General features: G+C 30.0%; 1 protein-coding gene across 1 annotated transcript in view; it reads left to right on the plus strand.

Annotated features, from left to right (window-relative positions):
- Positions 1-1733: 1733 nt before the first annotated feature.
- The window catches only part of LOC129228187 (RNA cytidine acetyltransferase-like), a gene marked incomplete at its 5' end in the record, with an annotated part of 29844 nt that continues 9583 nt past the window's right edge, over positions 1734-21994 (plus strand). Inside the window, 9 exon segments of the mRNA XM_054862850.1 lie at positions 1734-2054; positions 5199-5437; positions 8785-8897; positions 11694-11844; positions 12203-12416; positions 16461-16562; positions 18538-18612; positions 20284-20510; positions 21341-21389. Coding sequence (XP_054718825.1) covers positions 1734-2054; positions 5199-5437; positions 8785-8897; positions 11694-11844; positions 12203-12416; positions 16461-16562; positions 18538-18612; positions 20284-20510; positions 21341-21389 — 1491 coding nt within the window.

The raw sequence follows: 21994 nt of genomic DNA on the forward strand, positions 1-21994 counted from the left end.
AACAAATAAAAGTAACCCCATGGGGCTACTGTTATGTTTAAGCCAATTAGCAACTCCAGAGCTCGAATATGCTCCCTTGCGGTGATTACCACTACTAAAGAAAAAGGTAAAACATTCCATTCCACGTGTTTTCTTTGGGGTAAATTACATTCTTCTGACAGTTTGTGGTGTAATGTAATTTCAGAAGCATAGAAAAGAAAGCATCCCACAAACACGTTAAATTGCTGTAATTCACTAAGCATCAAAGCAAGTTATAAGTTACAGCATTTATTTGTTTCACCTTTTTCATCCGTCATTAGACAGTGACTGCAGCGCCCCCCCCCCCTCCAGTTTATTGGAATTGCGAATATAACTTTTTTATGAAAGTGAAATACTTGAGGATCACTTCATTATATCCCTTCAGGTATATTGATGACCTATTTATTTTTCTTTTTTAAGACTACCATTGTGTATTAAAATGTCCCCCGAAAAGGATTAAAACCAAATAAAATAGACGAAAATCATTCTTATTACTACAAATAACCACTTGAAAGACCACTTTTCACATAGCGTGTAAGAAACAGTTGGTAAAAAACCTGTGCAAGTAATTTCCCTCCATAAGAGCACAAGTCTGAGCCGGGTCTCCACTGATAGATAGCAGACCTTATTTTTTTTTTAAAAACAAACTTTAAAATGCCTTGATTGGTCACTTGTAACAAAATGAATAAATGCTCTGTGTAATTATTACTTCTGTATGTTTATGACCAGAGTTTACGGATATATATCGATCAATTGATACCATGATATATATACAATATTTATTTTTAAAATACAGTTGGCTCTCTGTTTAACGACACTCTATTTAACGACTTTCTCTATTTGAAGACGGCTTTTCACCGCCCCAGATGGTCCACTTTAGTTTTAAAAGCATTCTATTTAAGGGCGATTTCTATTTAAGGACAATTTCTATTTAAGGACAATTTCTATTTAAGGACAATTTCTATTTAAGGACGATTTCTACTTAAGGACGATTTTTTGTGGTCCCTTGAAAGTCGTTAAACAGAGAGCCAACTGTATCATGATATTTTGATATATATACAATATTTATTTTAAAATATCATGATATTTTGATAGTTTTGATATTTATTTTTTGAACTACAGTATTTTCAGTATAAAAAATTATATGAATCATAGTAATAGTGTTCATTTATTATTAAAAATAACTAAAAAGTTATGTGTTATATTTTTAAGATGTATTAACACATCATTAATACAGCAAAATAATGTAATATTCCTTTTTTATTTTATAATTATAAAATTAACAGTACTGTAACAATTTTAATTAAGATTAAAAATGCCTAGTTAAATTATGAATGTGCGCTGACTTTTATTTTATTTCTGAATTATGTAACTAAAAGTAGTTAACAGAAGAAAAATGAGTAAAACAGCTAATACAAAATTAACTTTATTAAAGTTGATAAAAATGTAAAATGAAATATTAGACATAAAAAATGAAAGAAACTTTAATTTTAAGTTTACATATTGTAATAATACTATTAGAAAATAAAGAGTGATTTGAGGATGCATTTACTATTTTGAGGACTTAAATTTGTGCTGATCGAAAATATCGGATATGCGTCAAAACATCCGATAAAAATCAAAATATCGGATATTTTCAAAAAAAAAAAAAAATGATATTTTCAAACCCTGTTTATGAATATAAAAGTATATGTATGTTTTTTTTTTTTTTTAAGGAGTCTAAGAATTGCTCAGAAGAATTGCAGCTTCAACATCAGAATGATATGATACTTGGACCTCTTATTAAACTTTGTCAAACCACAGAGCAGGCTAATTTACTAATAAAATTACTTGACTTTCTCAAGAAAAGAACTCTTCACTCTGTGATATCAGTTTCATCCCCTAAAGGGAGAGGGAAATCAGCTGCTTTTGGACTTGCTGTTGCCGGCTCTTTAGCACTGAACTATTCAAATATATATTTGTCATGCTTAAATTATAATAAAGTGAAAAATGTGTTCCAGTTTTTATTTAAAGGCTTAGATGCTTTAAACTACCAGGTAATTTTATATTTTATATTTATATTTTAAAATTTCATTTTTATTATTTCAACAATTTTTCAGTAGGGTAACAGCACCAGTAATAGACAAGGGTCCAGTAACAGGCAGTCGTAAGTTTGGATTTAAATAATAGTAATTTTAGGCAGGTAAAACTGATGTTGCTGCTACCCATGAATACGGTGCAACCATCTAGTGTTATCAGAGTGAATTTTATGTGCCAGTTGGTATTTACAAGGCAGTGGCGGAAGGTTATGAGCAGCCACCAAGACGCCAAACGGTGTTTCATGTTTATTTAAATTTAATAAGGCATTAGTTCTCAAAATAAAGAACTTTTGCACATTTTGAAGAGAAAAAAAGAATTCTGTTCATTACCCTTCCTTTCCTCATCCTATATGCTACTGGGTATCATCACAATTGTCGGTGTCTGTTACTGGGGCTCGGATTTTTTTTTCAAAAATGAGCCAATAAAATTAAAAAATAGAACTCATTCAAGGATCCAGAAGCCGCTAAACGTTAGATGAAATGTAGTTGCATGAGAGGAAACTGGTTTAAAAAGTCTAAATACCTTAAAAGGCTCCGAAAATTGAGCTAACCTGAGAGTGATGTTTTAAGCATGTCTGTTACTGGCAGGGTTGGCAAAAACCCGGGTTTTTTCAAAAAAGCCCATGGACCCAGGGTTTTTTGGGGTTTTTTAAATAAAACCCAAAAAAACCCAACTAAAGTTGGGTTTTTTAAAATAAATGTGGGTTTTTTTGTCTTTTTTTAGGGAAAATGTGGGGTACTTGTAGCATATTGTAGCGTAAGTATATGGACAAAGTGCAAAAATTGTCTTCGGGTAAAAAAAGCTGGAAAACTAGTTAAAATTTAGCGTTTTCTGAAGAAAAGTATAAAAAACGAAAAAACCCAAGAATGGTGAAGTTTGAGGTTTTTTAATTTTCATTATTACCAACAGTTAAGGCAAAGTTACTTCTCGAGTGATAAGATCTATTGTTTGTTTTTAATTACTACATTTTTTTCTTTGCATTTTACTTTATTGTATTTCATTTTGTTATGCAAAACTACGGTAGAACCTCAAGTAGTTTAAATCCCTTTTTACGAAATTCCAGCTTAATCAAAACATTTCTTTGAATTTTATGTTGCCTGTTTTTCTATTTCTGTGTACAGAGTAAGAAATACTTAACTTTTCGTAAGATAATGAAAATACTGTACCTGTTCTGTTTTCTGTCGACCGTTTGAAAAATCTGATTATTTCTCAAAAATATACCTTGTGTTTATTCGAGATTTGTGACGTGTTGGTTAGCAGAAAATAATTCACATGAAAGCCTTTTAACTAGATTAGTTTCCTCTGCACAATCTACAAATATTGAGAAAATCAGATGTGACGGGACTTGGTCAGTACAATTTGAGTTATTTATTGACCAATTAAAGAAAAAAGTTAAATACATTTATTTAAAATCTTTGAAGTATTTTTTTAATGCCGTTAAGAGTTAAGAAATACTATTAAAGTTCAAAGTTCATTTTTTATGTTCATTGTCTGTGGTGGTGAAGAACAAATAAAAAAGAAGTTTAAATTGTGAAAGTATTTAAATTAATTATTTTTTTAAAAACTTCTCAGAAAGCTTAAAAAAAATCCAAAAGTGGGTTAAATAATGGGTTTTTTTAAGTGGGTTTTTTCAAAAAAACCCATTGGGTCCAACCCAATTGGGTCCAATTCGGCCAACCCTGGTTACTGGTGCCGTTACCCTAAACCTAAAAGAAGTCGTATATGTGTGTGAGTGAAAACCGTCTTGAAAAAGGAATGCATACTAAGCAATAAGAGTCAAAAAAAAAAAAAAAAACTGGTTAACACTAAAGCATAAAAAAACAAGCAGATTAATGAAACCTAATTTTTTTGCGCTTTATATTCAATAAAAAACCTTAACTGTCGAAATGTATTCTTCAAATAATAATTCATTGTTTTATTTATTTATTGAATATAAATTTATAAGGTCATTTTATGAAGCTAACCAAATTGGAATTTTTATTATTACTATTATTTTTATTATTATTATCATTATTTACAACATTTATTCCATGAAACTCTTTTTCAGGAATAGAAATTTTAAAAATAAGTCGCTGGTCCAGCTGACCAGTAAACACAAACTTGCATTTGTCTGTACACACATTTAGTGTCTATTCTTGTGTCCTGGTTTTGAATTATGAAAAATTTAAAAAAAAAAATGTATAAAACAAAATTAATATGTGAAATGGAGTCAATTAGCAGTTTGTAATAGACATATGTGAGTGAAGGGAAGAATCAAGAGCCAGAAACAGAAAATATAACAAGCATATTTCTGTTCATCAATACTGGTAAAGGAATTAATCCAACATGATCTAATCTGTGTTGTTTTAGGAGACAGACAGGCAATAGGGTGGGAAAAACAATGTTATAATGCTTTAGAAATTTCTTTATCTTTTCTTAGTAAGAAAACCTAAGAATTGTTAATAAAGGTGTTCACTTTCTCTCAATAGATACAAAAAATGATGATGCTTGGAATTTTTAAAAGAAAAACAAGAATGGAACTTGGTCTCATGAACCGCTAAAATTTATATCCTGCTGGTCCAATGCCAAACCAGCAGACCTATTAACTTTGAAGATCATCTTTTGTAAAACTCAGATTTAAAAATAAAAAAAACTTTTTTATTTCAAGGGGAAATACTTCTGTAAACTATTTGGTACTTCAGATGTTTCTGTTGATAAAATGTGCCATGATGAGGACCAGTCTCATTTTGTAGAATAACACTGCCTGTATTTGAGGCACAAAAAGAAAAGTTTAAGTGACGTTGGACCCAATGATTTATTGTTAAGTATTTTGCTTGCTACTTCTTACTCCCTTAAACAGGTGTGTAAGAGATAAATCTCTATTTAAAAATACCATTTTTGATAAATGAGCAAAAATTTAAATTATAGTTTAATTTTTCAAAAACAGAATATATATATTTTTTCAATAATCAAAAATTTTGCTAAAATACAGAAACACTTAAATGCATTAATTCTCTCACAGTTTACATTTTCAAGGAGATACTGCAAATATTTTATCTTACAGTTACTGCTAGAGTAAAAATGAATGAATTACTAACAGATTTTTTCCTTTATCGTACCAGGAGGATACAGATTATGATGTAATAGAATCAGTGAATCCTGAATTTCAGAAGGCTCTAATTGGTGTCAATGTATTTAAGCATCATCCTCAAGCTGTTCGATTTATTTATCCAAATGATGTTGAGCAGAAATTGGAACAAGCTGAACTTGTAATTATTGAAGATGCTGCAGCAATTCCTTTTCAATTACTGAAACGACTTGCTGGTTCTCATGTGCTCTTAATGTCCTCAACAGTTGATAGGTATAAAGTATTTATTGAGGCATATTTTAATAACATCTTGCAAGGAGGTAACAAAACCTGGAAGTTGGGTATTTTTCATGAAGATTTTACTTTCTTGAACAAATTATCAGGGTATCTTCAAAATTTCTCAAAACATTAGCGAAAATCATAATCTACCATCATTAAATTGCCAATCCTCTGTAGTATTCCTTTTAGGAATTTCTTTTCATTAGAGCACCAGAAAACCGTTTTTTTTTTTTTTGCACAAAACATACAAAACATTCTAAAATTATTTTTTAAAACTACTGCTAACAAACCCTTGAAATCAAAACCAACAAAAAATGATAAAAAATTAATCTAAATAAGATAAGTGCGAGTTTTGAAATGTCATGCAGTTAAATATTGAACTGAATAACATTTAATTAAAGAAAGCTTAGTCTTTAGGTATTTTGAATGTAACCTAAATGTTTTTCCCCAATCAGATTTTCGAATTTTTGCTTCTTTTTTTTCTTACTAAAATCTGCTTGTGCTTCTAGAGAAAACAGCAGGTATGCTGCCTTTTTGTGATTCTATCTTATAGATATGTGGTAGTCAAGATTATAAAATCAGGGAACTTTCTATATTTAAATAAGAAAATTATCCGGAATATTCTCCCCTCCCAAGATTTTGTTACTAACAAATCCTGTTAAGTTACTTTTACATAATCAATAAATTAAAAAAGTTTTAAGATACAGTAAAACCTGTAAAGTTGACCACCTTTGTAAGTTGACCACCTGTCTATGTTGACCGCTTTTGTCTGGAACGGAATTAGTCCTATCTTATATAATGAAGGAAAACCTCTGTAACTTGACCACCTCTCTATCTTGACCACTAATGAACATCAAATTTGGTTCGGAGTATTGTAAAAAAACTCTTTGTAAGTTGACCACTTGGTTTACTTTTTAAAATTTTATTTAGCAAATTATTATTTTTTTATTATTGTTTTTTTTATAGCTTTCAAGAATATTTTTGATGCCAGATCAGCATTTTACCAACTAAATGAAACAGCAGCATAACTAAACCTCCTTTTGAGTTTGAGTAGATCATTATGGGGTTATAAATGTATATGAGAAAAAAATAAAGCTAAAAATTTGTAATTTTTGATTAGCTATGAATTTTTAGGAACTATTAATACCAAATGAGTAACTTTTCATAAACAATAAGACTTTTTTTTTGATCAATTTACTGAAATTTTAAATTTGCATGACACATTATATGTCATTCTGGGAAAATAATCTCTAAAAATAATTGAATAACATTTTAAATTATTGTTTCAAAGTAATGCTAAACAATGAAAGTGAGTTTAAAAGAAAGAATAAGTGTCAATTAGTCAAAAAATGAACACATGGTGCAAGAAATGACAAAAAAAAAAAAAAAAAAATCATTACCCCCCCTTTATAAGTTGACCACCTGTCTAAGTTGACCACCAAAGTACTGCATCGCAAGTGGTCAACTTACACAGGTTTCACTGTACCATGTTTTTAAAATGTTTAAATTTCTCTAAGTTTGATGTAGCTTCAAAGCCCTATACAGTTTCAGAATTTTCTTACAGATTGTCTAGAAATATTGTGATTGTTGGATTTAATAGCTATCAAAATACTTTTAAGCTTTAAAAGAAAAAATTTCGGGCACACTCAACAGACAATGAATGCATTTAAAATTTAACAAAAAACAATTTTATCGCTCTTCAAATAGTATAAACTGAGGTGTAAGTTTTCTCATTGATAGCTATCCTTTACATTTGTCGGTATCTATTGTATGTGCGCCCCATGTTTTTCTTTTTAAGCACTTACATGGAAAACTCACAATTACAAATTTTCCAGACAACCTGCAAAGAATTCTGAAACTATATAGGGCTTTAATCTACATGAAGCTTAGAGAAATTATTTTATACTTTTAAGTTCATTTTAAAAACATGGTAGTTTAAAACTTTTATATTTCATTAATTAATTTCTGTTTTTTAGATTTGCACAGTTGAAATGTTCCATTTATTTTATATACTTCGATCAGATAATGACTGAGATGGTTAAATTGACTATGACAGAGTTTGGTGAATTTATTCAGTCAATAAAGTAAACTTAAACACAATAAACTGCACCATAAATGACATTGTAAATAAAAAACATTTAGCTTTATTTAAATTTCTATGCTCCACATAAGATCTTAGCAAGTAGAATATTTTTTATGTGGAATTATAAAAATGTCATACATTTATTTCTCTGCAAATGAACTGGAAACACAAAGATGATTACAAAAATATACCAAAGATGATCTAAGCAGAGAAAAAAAAAAAAAAAAACCCACACACACATATATGTGCTTTAAGTTATAACTCAACTTAAAACTTCATTGAAATTTTCCAGCTTTTTCATTGAAAGTTCACCAATCTGAAATATGCATAGCATTTTCTATTTTTTATTTTTATATTGCTTTAAGAATTTGAGATACATTTTAATTAAAGCATTGTTCAACAATGACTATGCTCAACAATACATTTTCAATTGAAGGCTCACTCCCATGTTAGTATGAAATTAGTTTAAAACAATTATAATACATGTTCTAATTATCTTGGAAAATTAGAATTTATCTGATGCAGCAAAATTAGGGGTCTATGCATGTTTAGTTATAATTTTTGCGATCATTTTTTTGCCATGCTTAAAGATTTATGCAGAAATTGAAATAAACTAATAATTAATCGTTAATTGATTTATTTGATTATAGAACATTGCATCACCATTGGATCTGAGATCGCATACCAAATTTCAAAAGCATTTGATCACAGGAAGTGGGTGAAAATTGAGTTGGTAAATTATACTAAAGTAGACATACACCAAACCAATAAAAACACAATAATATATATATATATATATATATGTGTGTGTGGGATGGTGCCAGTCTTGAACAATCAAATACAAAATTTATTAGCTAAGAGTATTTAATTAAATAAGTTATTGAATAAAATATATTTAGTCATCCATGTTAAAATCCAGACGGGTTTTTTCGTTCTGGACTCAGTTTGGCAAATCCCCTCCAGAAAAAAGTTTGGTGGCCTCCAAAGATAAGATTCACCAAAACCCGTGTAAAATCAACCACCCCTCTAAAAATCTCAATGGCATTACATTTTATTTTAAGCATAAGCTTTGCAAAAATGTTCCTACTGGTGTTTTGATGGCTTTTGTTCTGCAAAGCTCAGATTCATTTTCATGATACCAATCTAAAAGTACTATTAGTTAGTTGCAGATTAATTATTGTGTTATTGTAATGAACTAAATGTCCAGTTTTTGTTGATTATTTTATTTTTTTAATTTAAATATGTTTATTTATTGCAGCTGTGGTGGATCTGGGAAATTTTTACATGAAAGCATTATTAAGGATTTTCAATCTTCAAAGTTACTAGGAAGTAGTAATAAATTAAGCAAAGAACTGAATTTCACATCTGTTGGTGAATATATATTTTTTCTCTTGTTTCTTCTATTCAGTTTATTTTTAACTCATTGTAATACAAGCATCAGTGTGAGCTTAGCCTGCTTTGAAAGCCACTGGCAGATCTAGCAGATAATTGGTGCAAACAAACGATTAATTTAACATGTTCAATAAAAACTTCTTAGTCTGATTTCTTGTTATAAAATTACTATAAACCTAAATGTTATTATAATATAGTCCTATGATTCTATTAAGCGCTTTGTAAAAGAAACATTGAAGACTTGTTCGTGCATGCCTTTAGAATGTTGTCCTTCTCTATCTTAGTATTTCACTGCAAACATTTTGTCACTCAAGGCATGCCACAAAATTCGGGGGTCACCAGATTTTCAATAACACTTGCCTGATCCTTAGCGGCATGCCGGAAAAATCGAGAGATTAGGAAAAAAATAATAATACTATAAAAAATATATGTTCAGCTTAAAAATGCTAAAAAATAAGTTTTATACATATCCTATTAGCATTAATTAATAGTTTAATTTTGTCAAAATGTTTAGTAACAATGTCATTTGTTATTTTAACAAGAAAAATATTGTTTAATAGCGCATAATTTTATAAAAATTAAATTAAAACTAAGCAAACATTTAATCAGAAAAGAACCATCCCTAAACTAGTGCTAAAAAATTTACCATAGGTATTCAATAAATATAAGTTAAACTTACCTCTCTAGAACCTAAAATAATTTATTTAAAAAACTATGAACAAATCGCAGAAACAATGATTGCTTCTGAATTGATTACTTTATTGGCTTATAATTAAATCTGTTAATAATGACCTACCATAAGTAACAAGCACATATTTTTGCAATGCACAATTTTTTTTGAAAAGAGGTTACTTTCGATGCTTATTTATTTTTTTCCTTACACTGGTTTGCTTTCTGATTGGAACTGAATGGGGAAATTTACTTTTGTTTTGTTGCAAAATAAACCTTGAATTATTCGGCGTGTCGTAAAATTCGGGTTTCCCGGCATGCTGGTCAACCTCCCTTTTTTCCGACATGCCAGATAATGCAGGATAACACGGTAGTTTGCTTTTGCTTAGTTAGGTGTTGAATGATTAAAATAGCTTGATATTTTATTTTTTTTACCAACTTTGAAGCAATGATTCAGAACAACACAAAGTTTGAAATTGGGTCTATTCTTTGTGCACTCTTTGATTTTAGTATGCTATTGTTCTGAAACTTATTTTGAGAACTCTGTAGTTGAAAATTAAATTGTTTTACCTGTTCTATCTTCTTAAATTTCCATTAGCTTCCATTCTACATCTGATACATCCTTGGCAATTGACAGTAAGACAGGAAAACCTTTCTTCAGTGCATTAATAAGAAAATATTTTCTTTAAAAAAGATAGCATAGAGTCATTAAATCAATAGCATTGTGAAAGTCTGCATCTTTCATGTTTCTCAATGTAGCTATAATTTCATATCTGGGTCAAGTATCTAGCATCTTACACAAACATGAGAAATAAGTGAATTTGATAGAATGCAGGCCTTTCTTGGAAAGTTCAAGTACATTTTTTCGATTGAAAACACTCTGTTAAATCAGAAATAATTTTACCACATCCATGTTTAAATGCTTGACTTCACCTAGGAGAAAATCAACATCAGTTAATCAGTAAGCATATCCCTAGTTCTGGAAATAAGTTATTATTTCTTAGACCGATAATTTGATTTCAACAAAGTATAGTTTTCTGTTAGAACATAACTTTATCAAAGCTTACCCAAATAATAAATCATCTGGAAACGCATTATATTCTACATTCAAACTTGGTTATTTTGAATTTTGTGGAAAAGGAAAAAAATCCGAGATAAAGAGATTTTAAGGAAGGAAGTTTTGGTAAAATTTCAAAACTAAACATTAAAAAATATAACAACAAATATAATATAGAGTCTATGTTAAATTTCTTGCAAAGTAATATTAATATTTTACTTTTGTTGAATTTAACAATTATCGGTGACATTCTATTTTTGGTGTCTAATTTAGTTTTTCAAATTTTTTTTTAAATTTATTTATTTATTTATTATTGTTTTTTTATGATATACTAATTTCACAAATGAACTTGGCCAGCATCTCTTCAAGATTCAAGGAAAATTCTGTATACTTTACATCAAAAAAATGAATAGTTTGTAGTGCATGAAATTGTGCACTGCTTTCTTAATGTTAGACAAAGATTTCCTCTCAAGTATAATCCCCCCCCTCCCAATTGTGTTGCTGGTTGTTTTGCAAATTATTGTGTAATGCTGCAACTACTTCTACAGGGTGAATGGATAGTGCCTTTTAATGCGTCAAAAAGTGCCATTTTTGACAGATTGTATCTTGCCTCCCCCCCCCCCTCCTAGCTTAGTACATCTGCATACTTTTGCGAAGCAGGCATAGATCTTTTTCCTCTGTATGCTGAATATTTCAAAATAGAAGAAACACTTACCATTGCCTGCATTGTAAATAAATTGAAGCATTTTACGAGTGACTGATAAGGATTCTTTACTTATTAAAATTGGAAGATTCAAATATAATAAGAAAACATAGGATAGTGAGAACTTAATTATTTAGTATAATTTTACTTATTTAGTATAATAAATAAATATTTAATGCATAACTAATTGTATTTGCAGTGTTAAATTTGGGAGAAATTAATCAGGTTTGAAATAAACGAAACTCGAGTTGGTTTCATTGATTACTTACTGCACATATCATACTAGATTTTTATCTATTTATGTTGCAAAATTGATATTTATCTAACTTTTTTTTTTAATTTTTAGAGCAAAGATTTGAAAGCATATCCTTGTCAGAACATCTTAATTATGCTGCTGATGATGTTGTTGAAGTTTTTCTCAATGATTTACTGTGCTTTCAAACAGCAATTGTTCCGCACTTAACTCATGGTTGCCCTGAGCCACAAGAGTGTAGATTGTATCCTTTCATTATTCTAGTATCATTTAAACTTTGTGTGTTATTATTATTTATTCTTTTTTTTTTAATTTTTAGAATCTTTGATATATTTATTTGAATCACAATTATGGATAAATAACCAACTTAACGTGTAGCCAAAATAAAATGGCATTCTTCCAATTTTAAGCAGTCTGTTATTTTAGTTGTCAAATATTTGTTTAAAAAATGTTTCTATTTATCTCTGTGTATAAGAAATCTCTTTTTTTTTTTTCTATTCCTTACAAATCTACTTTTGTATTGAATTTGAAAATTAATTTTAAATTTCGTTTTTACTTATCAGATTTGGTTTTTATTTTATCACCTTAACAGAAATATCCAGATTGTATGTGTGTCGTGAAACTCTCTTTAGTCGCAACAGTTATGCAGAAACCTTTTTACAACAGTTTATGTCTTTATTATACTCTTCCAAAAGAACAATATCAGCAAATTACATTCTTGAAATTGCAAATGATCCAGATTACCACATATTTTGTCTTTTACCACCTCATTCAAATTCTATGAAATCATCTCCAGAAATTTTATGTGCAATATTGGTTAGTCTAAACTCTCTTATTATTTGCAATTTTTCTATCTCGCTAAATACATTGTGAGCACAAACCATGAATAAAAAAAATTAAAAATCATCTTTTTAAAACTACTGTTTGTATTATAATATGGGATACCTAAGTATCAAGAGAAATATGCCTAGTTTCTTTTCAGCTGTTCGGTGTATAAAACTTTTGTTATGCAATATTCATCTGATCTGTAATCCAGTTTGTTTCACATGCCATGTGATTTTTTTTTCATTGGGTCACATCAAAGGGGTTATAATATGTACAGTAGTTTTTCAGGACTGATTTTTTGAAATTGAGTCCATCATTTGTGCTCATTCTGTATTTTTTACTCTATATTTTTGAAAACAATAGAATCTCTCTCAATAGGCCCTTGATTCAATTTTGTGTCCTTGTTAACTGGCACATTGAAGAAATATTACATATTTAGAGATTCTGTACTTTTCCTAACAATTTTAGTATGATGCTTAAGATTTATTCGTTTCTCTAAAGGGGTTGCGAAAGTTTTAAAAATCATTCCCAAAATAAACTACATCTCTGGATGCTATTCAATGTGGTCTGTTTGTAGTCACTGAAAAAAAAGCTAATATTTTCAGTTTACAATGTGGTACAAGAAATACCAAATTTTCTGCAGAAAAGTAAGTATTTTTAATTGCTATTTTTTCAAAGTTTATAATGCGAAACAATAAGCAATTAAACCTATTAATAGAGATTCTTGCACAGAGATTCTTAACCTAACCATAAAATTCTTTTTGCTTTGTTATATATTAATTTATGGATTTTGTTAACATTGCTAGTTGGATGCCTCAATCGCCAAATCGATTAACTCCACTTTTTTTAAAAAAATCCTCATTTTTGCTTTGAGAGTGCTTTATCAATGCTTAGCATGTGAATTTGTATTAAAATTTTGGTTTGGTGCATTTCTGACCATGTGATGGCAGAAAGTAACACAAGGGCCTATTTACTCCTATGACTAACACCATCTTCTTCATAACTTTTCTCTACTTTTTGTTTCATGGAGTTAGTCGATTTGACAAGTGAAGCATCCCATTCATAATTAGGTATTCATATTCTTGTACTATTGTAGGTTGATGTGATTCTTAACTGGGGAAAAAATCCGAACAAAAATATTATTTATATGAAAATTAAAATTTTTAACCAAATAAAAAAATACTACTTTTATTCTTTAAAGATACCATAAAAAAGTATTAATTGGAATTTCATAAGCACACAAATACATTATTCAGACTTCCAGAAAGCACAGCAAATAGGTGATTAATTTTTTTTTTGTTTCAAAATCATAATTAGGTTTAGTTATGCAATGGGTGCAAAACAGCTCTGCTTTCCTGTCTCAAAAATCAGCCTATCGTACAACTTGTGATCAAAAGGCACTTAACTTCCAACTCAAAAATGAAAGCAAAAGCTTATATAATAAGCAGTAGGTAACGGCTGCATGCAAAATACCAACAGCCCGATTATGACTACCAGAGACTGCATACAAGAACAAAACTGGAGTCTTTTTGGTGATATCCGCTTCAATGAGAGAACATCTACTTCTAGCTAGGATACTAACTATTCTAGACTAATGAGTCCATAACAAGGACAAAACTGCAGTCTCTGGACATTATAACTGGGATATCAGTATTTTGCTTGCAGTTCTGCCTTAAGCCCTGGCTTAAGGGCAGTGAATGCAATGTTTTTTGTACTAAATTTTAAGAATTAAACTTTGAATTGCATGTGTAAAAATGTATTTTTAGTACATTTTATGTGTTTCTAACTATGCATTAAGACAAGGAAAATCGTTATGTGTAATGTAAGTACATTGTTGACTGCAGTTATGAGCAATATTTTAGAAGCTGGTTTTGATTTTTATTTTTTTCCCCTGAAAGAAAACTAGCCCATGATTACCACGCTTGCCAGGAGGCAACAAGAAGGCTCAATGCATCGAGAAATGAGATACACCCAAAGTGATTATCAGGTTTAACACCACTGTATCCTCAGACTAGTACTTTCCATTTGACTTTCTTAATAAAACCAACAAAAGTAAATTAACTTCCCAATTGCCTCTTTAAAATAGAAGTAAAACTCTATTTTTGCACAATAAGAATCCAATATTTACCCCTAAACTGCAGCAAATTCAGATGCATTAGAAACAATAAAAAAAGGGGGGGGGGCTTTTTCCTGAGAAACACAATACTGTAAAACTTCAATAGGTCAAAATTGCAGGGAAAGCGAAAAAAATTCGAGTTATCGAAAATTCAGCTCATTGAAAACAAAAATAAAATTGTAGAATAAAATAAAATTCTGCTACTAAAACTCAATAAATTTAAGTTATGAGCAAAAATTGATAGAATAAGGAATCGAGAAGATCATATATCTATTTGACATAATTAACATGGAATATAATTGCAATACTGTCGGCCCCGCTTAATCGAATATCATCGGTTTCAAGAAATATTATTCGATAAAGCGGGGACATGTTATTTATCTTTCTATATTGACAATATTTGTCTCAAATCATTACAATAACAAATCAATAGCTATATAAAAGAAATAATTAATGTTACTGCTAAGAAGTTTTTGAAATAAGCTAAATAAACAACAAAATAGTTCATAATTGGTATATAAATTACAAGTACATATGAAAATTATAAAAAATAACTTACAACTTGAGTTATGAAATCGTTGATTTGGCTCCTTTTTTCAGTATGTTATTTTTTGAAAAATTCAATAATAGGAGATTGCTTGCTCAAGGTCTATTGGAAACACTTTTCTGGCTCCCTTTTCCCTCTCCTCGTCTACTGTATCTTAGATTTAATATTTATTAATTTATCATTGTCTAATATGAGTATATTTGTGTGTGTAATTTCATTTAATTATTGACTACAATATTTTTTTTTGTAATAACAAAGACAAAATTAATTTGATAGAATAGTGGGAACATTTTGATGGAATATGAGTGTTGTTTTTCTTGCCCACTGTCAATGATAAATATTACTTTATATTTTAATGTCAATAATTGTTCTTACTTAATTTATTTCTAACATTCAAAAATTTTCTCAGCAAAAATCTTTGCGGAAGCTGATTAATATTATTCGACTATCCAGGGAAATTATTTGATTAAGCAGGGATCTTTAACATTTCGTCCATGGGGAAATATTCAGTTCTGGGATGTTTTATTCATATAAGCGGGGTATTCGTTTATCCGTTACACGATTAAGCAGGGCTGGCAGTATTAATTCAAGAGTTTGTATTAGATTAGAAAACAAGTTAATTTTTTATGCTGAAACATAATGGTTTTTACTTACCAAAAAAAAAAAAGATGTTTAAAAAAAATCTGAATAAAAAAGTGTAATACAGATGCTGCTCTTCATTGAATAAAAGGTAATTTTATCACTGGTGCCAGTTCTTCAACACCAGAAACATGTTTGCTATTTTTATTTATGCATGATAAAATATCTTGATCGGTTCGGTACTCTGTGACTTAAATTTCATCATCAACTGCAACAAAATTCATATAATCTGATTAATTTAATGTTTATTTTCTTTTGTAAAAAAGCTCTACTCAATTTTTAAATTTATGTCCATGATTAATTACATTCACTCCTCTAGAAATCTTTTGATAACTACTAATGATCTTTTGATACTATTTGGTGGGGGGGGGGAGGACTTTGATTTATGAAGTAATGTTAGCAAGCAAAATCCGACAGCGATCATGAAATAAAATTCGGCTTATCGAATATTTTGACTCAAAATTCGACTTATTGAAAATAAATAATATTAATTCCCCATTCAGTTAGATAGGAATAGATTTTCCCTTCGGCTTGTCAAAGTTTTCAGCTCATCGAAGTTCACCCTACTGAAGTTTCACTAGTGCTTACTATTTCAGCATTCGAAAATTTAAAGCTAACTTTCCACAAGGCGCAGTGAAAAGTGCTACAGATCTGAATGAGCAATTGTATTGTATCATGATGTTTTCTGTAAAATGTTTTGCTACCTCCCTTGATTATGTATATTTTATTTTAGGTCCATGTAGAAAATGTAATTCCTCAAAACATCATATATTGTGGAAGCAATAATACAACTTTGAATTTCCAGTGTTTTCAAGATTGGAAAATTTCAAATAAGGTTCAATATATTAATTTTTATTGTTATTTTCTTTTTACATTATGTATTTTAAGAACTTGAATTAAACATATAAGTTTGCACATACAAGTACACACACAAATAAATGTATAGGTTGATAATACTTCTAAAGCTACTTTTGCTTTGTTCTAATTCTCTCAAATGCTTAAGTTACTTTAATTATCTTCATCTCATTATCATCAGAGGTACCCACCTTCCATCAGGTGTGCCAGGGGTACCCCTGTTGTCTTAGCCGATGCTACAGACATCTAATATCCTTTAGTCAATATTTTGCAGAGTGTTCAGTGGTTGGAAGTTTGTTGTTGAACAAAACACTTTAAAACAATAACATTTATTTCTAACTAAAACATTAAAAGCAACTTAAAAACAAAAATATGTGAAAAGACAACCAGTTTATTCTGACTTGGCTGCTCATCTGATAAGAAACAACAAATAATTAAAAGTTTAAACTAATATGGCCGAGTCGACATCTTCCTTGCGACTAGCACATGCTCAACGTTTGTGTAAAATGGCTAAGCAGCCTAACCAGTAGAGAGTAGCAACTCGCTACCTCGCGTGAGAAAAGTGAGTCAGAGAGTGAGTGCTCCGTAAGTGATATCTCAAAACCAAATTAACATATCGATGCATGATGGGACATGAAAGTTGTCAGATCAGGATTCGTACGCCTCCTGAAAATCCTGAAAAACCCCTGAAATTTAATTTTTTCTTCTAAGGGCCCTTAAAACTCCTGAATTTTTGTTTTAATCTCCTGATTTTTCTCCTCTCCTCCTGAAAATAATTTTTAACAACAATCGCTAATTTCAATTCCATGTCATCTCCGTTTAGGCAGCCATATTGAATTGCTGGCAACCAATCAAAATTCTCATATTATACAGAGCACCCAGTGCTTTTCGCAAAGACATGGGGTATGTTCAAACCGACTGATCTGTTACTCTGTTCAAACATTCCTATTACGGTTACTGATTGTAACTGCCACTAGAGAATGAACCAAGAGCATGTGCTAGTTTTTGTGTTAACAGCAACAGCTATTAAGCATATTTTCTATATTGCTAATTAGTAGTGCTATTGCTATATTGTAGTATATTTAGTACTGATGATATGCCGATATATATGTAATATTTTGTGTATTCCTGTTATTTTCAAATATTTTGAATCCAGTTTTTAATTCTGGGTTTTTTTGTTTTTTTTTTTAGAATAGTTTTTATTGAATAGTGTGTGAAAAAAAAATTACTAATCGATTCAAAATTTGACAGCAATGTAGATTAAATGTTACTGAGACTAATTTTCTTGTAAACACCGCTCGTATTATTACTCCTGAAAATTTTGCTTTTGACTCCTGAAAACTCCTGAAATTCATTTTGTCTGGAAGAATATGAACCTTTTCAGATGATTCCCATACGCATGCAGAACACAGCAACCAATCATGGCTAACCACGTGTATGAATCTGCATAATAGTCTAATACAGGTGTCGCCCTCTAACAAGCGAAAAGCATGGGATTGCCGACAACATCATGTGATGCAACAGAGCGGCGTTTTAACTGAATGTAAACAAAGTTAAATAAATGGTAAGTAAAGAGGAGTGACAGTAGCGCTAATTCTATCAATCCCATGGCACAGACTGCAGCATTGAAATTTTTAGGGACGTTGTTTGGAGGGGTATTTTTCTCATTTTTAGGGGGAGGGTCATCTTCATATTTAGGGGAGTGCACCCTTTCTCTTGGGGGGGGGGGGAGGGGCACCCCCTGTTTTCATATACTTCAACATCTCTCCACTCCTTTCCAATCATTTCTTTTGTACACAAGCATTAGTTCAAGGAATAATTCTAGAACTTGCTTATAGTAATAAAAAAGTATGCAGCTTTTTCCTTATTTTTCCGTATTTCATCTAACAATGTTCTGTTTGTGTGGGAAAATGTATTTTGTTTTAATTAATATATTTTTTCCTTTTCTTTTTTAGGATAATGGGCTTACAATGGAGAGCACACAGGGAATTCATATACTTGACATTGTCTCTCATCCCCATTATAGGCGAGTAAGTAGTAATTTTTTATATATACTTGTGTTGAGATTTAATTTTGTTTCCGATATTTTCTCGTGCAAATGTAAGGGACGAACCGGCAGTGAAGTTTTCTTGCCGATTTGTCATTGTGACGCCATACACGTTTTGCTGCAGCATTATCATTTCTTTTCTTATAAAAACTTGTGTCTTTAGTTAAAAAGGCAAGTTGACCATTCAGGTAACATGTTTGTGCATGAAGTTCATATTGAACATGATTTTAACGTTTGAATTTACAAATAAAACTAAATGCTTTTTAATTTCTGCCTTGTTTCATTTTTTCACTGCGTAAATCTCAACAACTTGTATTTAAATGTATATTTTTGTTTTTAAATGTATTGCCCAGAACACTTAACACATTTTTCAGTAATGGCAGTTGAAACCCAATCAGTATGAATAAATTAATGACATCAGTCTTTGCATATTAACTACAGATGTCATAATACGCTTTCATTTGCGATTACAATAGTAGTGAACTTTTAGTTTTTGTCGCAAAGAATTGACGGGACTCTTTTGTCCGATTTTATATCAGAATGAAATTTAAACTGGTTTGAAATTTTGCATGGGTTATCAATAACCACTTAACTTACCAGCTCTTAAATTTGCTGTTGTAACAGACTTACTAATGTTTCAATGCATGGTGAATGGCCAACATTGTGATGACATTTTTGCATGTTTAGAAGTTTATATGTGTTGATATTCAATATTCAAAATCTTTTGCAATTTTTAGACTGAGCTCACCTCTTTCAAAAAGAAAAAAAGAGCTAAGACAGTATTCTGCTTTTTAATTTTCAAAAGTGGGCATTTAATATGATCTTTTCAAAAATATTTTCTATGAAAAATCATTCCCAAAGCCAGCAGGATGACTATATAGCTATAAACGAGATGACTATAAAAACTGTATTCCAAATACTTTTATCATTTTTACTTTTGCTTGTTTTTTGTTATAAGATAAACTAAGCTAGTGTTAGTGTTGTTTTTACCTAAAATAATGTCATTGACTAACTTGGTTGGAGGAGTTCAACACACAAATCACACAGCATTATAATGATATCATTGTAGCATGTCTTTCAGAAACTTATATAAGTAGTCAATGTGTATATGCGCATCATTTTAGATTTACATTTATTTTAAAGCTCAGAGCTTTATGCATTGATGGATTCCTTATACCTTAAATTTGATCGCGTGCAGTGGACTTAATTTTCATAGGAGCTCTCGTACCTCATTTCAATTTCATGCACATTTGTATAGTAGGGGCAAAGCTAATCTGGCACATTGTGAAAACTATGCAGATCCTAATCACATTATTATGACGCTGCCAGGTTAGGTTGTCATAGTTTAGGCTGTTTACTGTTGGAAATGAGTTTTAAAGAAAAAAATGACTTCTTTTTTTTGTAATCAAAAGTTAAGCCTGGCACTTTGTGCCACAAATATATTGATTTTTCTCAATAATTACTTCTGCTCCTAGGTAAATGTTTTGTTTCCTAAGTTTTTCAAATTTAATGCATGATTTTTTAATTAAAAAATATTGCTAAATTCAAACCAAAAATTTATGATATGTCTATTTTAATAGTCTTTTATTCTCATGATATCAGTACGTTAATTTCTTTTTTTAAAGTTATTTCATAATGTTGCTTTTTCTTGTAGATGGGTTATGGTATTCGAGCATTACAACTGTTGCAAGAATTTTATGAAGGAAAATGTATTTCGTTGGATGAAGACTTTGGTTGCCTTTCGCCTGAAACTGCTGAATGTAGTAAAGTTGAAAGTAATGTTTCATCTCCTGAAAAGTTATTATATCAACTATCAGAGAGAAAAACTGAGCAAATGCACTATTTATTTGCTTCTTTCAATTTAACCCTTGAACTGTTAAAGTGAGTAATGTATTAATTGTCTTGAGTGTTACCATTTTTAACTGAAACTTCTATAAAGGTTTATGATGAACTAAGAACAAAATAGGGAAAGGTAGATTTCCACTGAAGACAATTTATTTTCTGCAAACTATGAATAAAATGTTTCTTATTTTTTCTTCACCACATCTTTGCTTCTAAAATAGTTATAATTCTTTTGTGAATTTGGTCTTCTATAAAAACATCAAACTGATTTAGAGTGTTTACTTGGTTTTATACATATTTTTTTAAACATTTTCAGTTTTGAGGAATTTCCTTGGTTTTTTTTTTTTTTTTTTCACTTTTTCCACTTTTGACCGAATTTGGCATCCATCACTTTCTTAATCCAAAGCTTTGTCAATTGCAACCTCTTTAAGAGAAAAATCAAATAAAAAGAGTCACTTTCAAATTTCACTCTGTTTAGTCTAATGAAGAGACACATGACAAAATATCCAATGCTGAAACAATCGGAAAGCTACTTAAAGAACCTAATTCTCCCAGTAAGGTGGGCAATCACCAATCAAATAAATAACTGTAAACACAACTCTAAAACTGCTGGGAGGTTACAGAAAACAAAATTTTCTAATAAATTGTTCAACATAGTTTTTCTCAGTACAATTCACCTTGGACTTTAATATAAAAGCTTTTTTTTTTAATAAGAACAGCTGAAAACATTTTTAATTTTGATCCTTTTTAACATGGAATGGCTTCAATTCATTTTTAAACTGCCATAATAAAAAAAATATACTTTTTTTAAACTTGTCAAAACTTTATTTGTTGCTAAAAGTTGATACAAAAAAATCCTGTCTTTGCAGATTTTGGAAAAAATCTGGATTTGTTCCTGTATATATATCTCCAGAAAAGGTAACTTTAGTTGCACTGTTCACACTTTTGAATGTCTCATCTTATATATTAAAACTGAGTGTATCTTTCTATCCATCTATGTGTGTCATTCTAACTTCTTTCCAATGTCAGAGAATTAACGATTAAACCAGGTATTAATAGAATCGTAATTTTTCTTAGTTATATTTAGGAAGGTTTAGTTTTTCCACGACTTTAATTAAAGGACATATTAATTAAAACATTTATTCTCAAGGACATTTCTATCGTCCGCAGGAAAACATTTTGGCACAATGCCAAATTCAACCTTTGGTTCTTCTTTTCCTAAGGCTCTACTGATCTTGCCTCAGTCAGGGCCTCTTTTCCTGCATGTATAATTTCTCTCTTTTTTTGATTAAAGTGGAAGTTTTTGAATAATTCGAGAATAATTATGCTATAATGTGCACAATGAACTGGGAATGGAATTATTTTAGATTCTAACCGTGCTGAAAATTAATGCCCTGCTCATTAATTAAGGTACCGATGCAGGCCATGCGTTTTTTAATGCAATAATTTTCTCATCTTTACCTTTGAAGGAATGTAATTTACATACCAAAAACATTAATTAAATTTCTTTCGCTAAGCAAAGC

Source organism: Uloborus diversus, chromosome 8 (assembly GCF_026930045.1).
Source record: "Uloborus diversus isolate 005 chromosome 8, Udiv.v.3.1, whole genome shotgun sequence".
NCBI lineage: Eukaryota > Metazoa > Arthropoda > Arachnida > Araneae > Uloboridae > Uloborus > Uloborus diversus.